Source organism: Cibotium barometz, chromosome 7 (assembly GCF_041138505.1).
Source record: "Cibotium barometz isolate CiBa-2024 chromosome 7, ASM4113850v1, whole genome shotgun sequence".
Classification (NCBI taxonomy): domain Eukaryota; kingdom Viridiplantae; phylum Streptophyta; class Polypodiopsida; order Cyatheales; family Cibotiaceae; genus Cibotium; species Cibotium barometz.
Window position 1 is genome coordinate 57,062,602 of NC_141052.1, and position 3,406 is coordinate 57,066,007.

Consider the following 3,406-nt stretch of genomic DNA (forward strand, 5'->3'; position numbering starts at 1 on the left):
TCTCTTGTGTAGAAGCTAGGGTCCTCAACCTTACCACCCTCTTTTGTGTAGAAGCAAGGGTTACCTCCCTTGGTGTTACCATTACAAGGGAGCTTAGCTCTTGGGCAGAGAGCAAAGAGGGAGAGCTATGGAGGAAAGCTCATTCTCAACCTTAACACCTATGTGAGTGTGAGAATGGGGGAGAGATGGAGATGGAGATGGAGAGGGAAAGGAAGAAGAGAAGGAGATCAAGTAACATCACTCTACACACTCACCACATAATCCAAACAAGCAAGCATGCATCAAGAGAGGAGTCCTAGCTCAAGTAACATCACTCAACACACTCACCACACAATCCAAACAAGTAAGCATGCATCAAGAGAAGGCAAACGTACAAGCAAGCATGAACACGACACAAGCAACTTGAATCAAACATATTTGTAAATAGAATTATCATGACTATTTTAGCAAGCTATGCTGGGTTGTGGCCGGTGGGCATCTTAGGCTAATTTTTCAATTTTACAAAGTCAATCTCTTTACAAGAGCATCGATTAAAATATATATATATATATATATATATATATATTTAAAATTGGCACTTCTTAAAACGTTTCAAAGTTTGGCGGGCGCACCCGCGAACTTGTAAAATTTGAAAGTTTTGCAAATTGGTGTTTACATTTTCAACTAAGCTTTCGAGGGTAGGAGTCCCCTGTTTTTGGTGTCGGGATAAGCATGGCTATGGAGCTTGGGCGAGGGTTTGACAAGGCCGCCTGTCTGGCGGAGGAAGAGGAGAGGTTCCATGGCCTTCCCCCGCTCAAGAGGTTCAAGATCTTAGAGAAGGAGAGGCAATCGGTGATGGAGAAGAGAGAGAAGGATGTGGGTCTTCCTGAGCTGCAAGTGCGTAGTCTTCCTGCAAAGAAGCGCGTATGCGCGCTGGAGGTCTTCACCATGAGCATGAGCATGGCAGAAGAGGAGAAGGAAAATGAGGTTAAGCTTGCAAAGAAGAAGAGAGAGCCCAGTTGCCCTGCCGCTCAAATTTTGCAGCCGATCTCCAACCGGGCCATGGCGGCAGAGCCAGCAGAGGAATGTATAAAGGGAGAAGATGACGACGACGATGGCGATGACGATGGGATTTTCTGCGATGTTTGCAAGGGGGCCGACGCTGAGCCGTCGGATCCCATTGTGTTCTGCGATGGGTGCAATGTCATGGTGCATGTTAGCTGCTATGGGTGCCCTCTCATTGACGGGATACCTTCCGGTGACTGGTTCTGCAGGCAGTGCGAGAGCGATAGCAGGCGGAGGAAAGGAGGTAAGGAGCATGTGAGCAGCGAAGGATGCCATCCCGACCAGAGGAAAACCGCCAACAGCAGGACGTGCTGCCTGTGCCCGTGCCGGAGCGGGGCCATGAAGCGTACAACCGGCGGCTCGTGGGCCCACCTCTCGTGCGCTCTGTTTGTGCCGGAGGTTTTCTACAGGCGGGCGCGAGACCGCGAGGGCATCGAGTGCGGCCACGTCCCGGCCTGGCGCTGGCAGCTGCCCTGCGTCGTGTGCTCGTCAGGCGGCGAGGGCGCTTGCGTGCAGTGCACCGAGGTGGGCTGCTCCTCCACATTTCATGTCTCCTGCGCTCTGGAATCCGGCCTCACCATCGACTACCGCAACGCCAACGCCCTCACGAAGACGCCAGCCATAGTCATCGCCTTCTGCCCCTCCCACTCCCGCCAGCAGGCGCTCTCCCGCTCGGTAATGCCACCCACGATTTCTTTTGGGCATTTTGCCCGTTGCCTGTTTCATGACCCCCTTTTCTCTTTTCCCACAGGAAAGGCGTCGCTTCAAAATTGTGCCTCGTGATTGAGAAGAAGCTCGCACTCTCGGGATTGGATGTCCAATTATTTGTGCTTCAACGCTAAGTATTTTTATACCCTGCCTCCTCATTTAGAAGCCACCCCTAAACTATTGGATGCCCAATTATGCATTTAAACAAGGTACATTGCTTGTGCTTCAACACTATACTTGATTGTGCCTAACCCTAAGTATTGGATATCCTCTTGTGGAAATTATCCAAGGCTTACACTTAATCTGATCTATGGACTCAATCTCTTTCATGTCGTTGCACTCGGTCTTATCTATGGTTGATTGACATACACTTACAATGCCTTTAAGTGTGCAAAGCAGAGCTCTTTCTTGGCTTCGAGAGTGTTAAAGACTTTTATTCTTTACCTTCAACCAGTAGTTGATATCTTTGTGGAAACTTGATGTTTTATAGTATTCTATTTCTAATTCATGTCCAATACTATTAAGTTTTAAGAGAGGCTAGCTTTTGTGAAAGGTTTTTTTTCCCTTACTTCTACATGTGTAGAATGACCTATGATTTAAAATGAAATTAAATATATTGATCTATAAATTTGTATTTCAAAAACATGCACATCATTGTACCCTTTAATGTGAACACTTATCAATTTCTTCCTTGAAAAGTGGTCCAAGTTGTTGCCAATTCTTCCTTGAAGAAAGTGGTCCTCCAAGTTGCCAATTCAACTTAGTTTTGTGAACTTTGTATAAAGAACCTTATATCTTGGTTAGATATAGTTGTCATGATATGGTCTTATTTTGTTCTAACCACTTTGTAAGGCATACATAAGAATGGTTATCTAAAAGAGCATTCTTCATTCTTCCTTCATCCCATTATTATAAGATTGTGATATGTTCTTGATTGTTAGAAATTTAAGGGTCTAACTCAATTAATTTTTGTTCATGTGTCTTGTTCTCTCTCTCTCTCTTATTTTGGTTCTAACCACTTGTAAGGCTTACATAAGTATGGTAATCTAAAAGAGCATTCTTCCTTCCCATTATTATAAGATTGTGATATGTTCTCCTTTGGATCAAATAAGGTTTGATTGCTAGAAATTTACTTCAAAACGGTTTAACTCAATTAATTTATGTCAATGTATTTAGTTCTCTCTCAAATTTCCAAACTTAAGAATTTACTCTAGTTGTTCATGATGTTTTTTAAACCATGACTACTCTTTTTTTTTTGGGGTTCTTTTATGGTCGTGTGCATGTGCTTTTGTGTCGTGGTTTTGAACCTAGCACCTCTTGCATGGGACTTCAACATCTTATCATCGTTAGGTTGTGTCTCCATTGGCATAACCATGACCACTTTTATGTTGCAAGAGAAAGGTAATCTTCCATTTGTTAAGTTTTGATCCATGTGAAGTATCCAAAGCAAACTCAAGAATTCATTGAAGTTCATGTCTTTTTAAAATTAACCACTTTTATTTTATAAAAGTAAGGTAGGTTGTGATTTCATTCCATAAATTTGTAAATGGTTTTCAATGCATTTGTTGGAATTAGGGTTGCAGGAATGCACACACAACTTCAAGAAGATGAGAAAGCTTGAGCACAACACAGTAGTGTATTATGAGTGCCAAAA

At 43.5% G+C, this 3,406-nt stretch overlaps 1 protein-coding gene across 1 annotated transcript; it reads left to right on the forward strand.

Annotated features, from left to right (window-relative positions):
* Nucleotides 1-627: 627 nt before the first annotated feature.
* Nucleotides 628-2,202, forward strand: LOC147637234 (uncharacterized). The gene is made up of 2 exons (XM_086799907.1): nt 628-1,719; nt 1,796-2,202. Exons 1-2 carry the CDS (start codon nt 712-714, stop codon nt 1,829-1,831), a joined length of 1,044 nt encoding a protein of 347 aa, XP_086656033.1. The 5' UTR covers nt 628-711; the 3' UTR covers nt 1,832-2,202.
* The last annotated feature ends 1,204 nt before the right edge of the window (nt 2,203-3,406 follow it).

Excerpts from the sequence above, each read along its gene's own strand:
- LOC147637234 (XM_086799907.1), top strand. The coding sequence starts at position 712 with ATGGCTATGGAGCTTGGGCGAGGGTTTGACAAGGCCGCCTGTCTGGCG. Across the intron at positions 1,720-1,795 it reads AGCAGGCGCTCTCCCGCTCG|GAAAGGCGTCGCTTCAAAAT; the intron begins GTAATGCCACCC and ends CTTTTCCCACAG.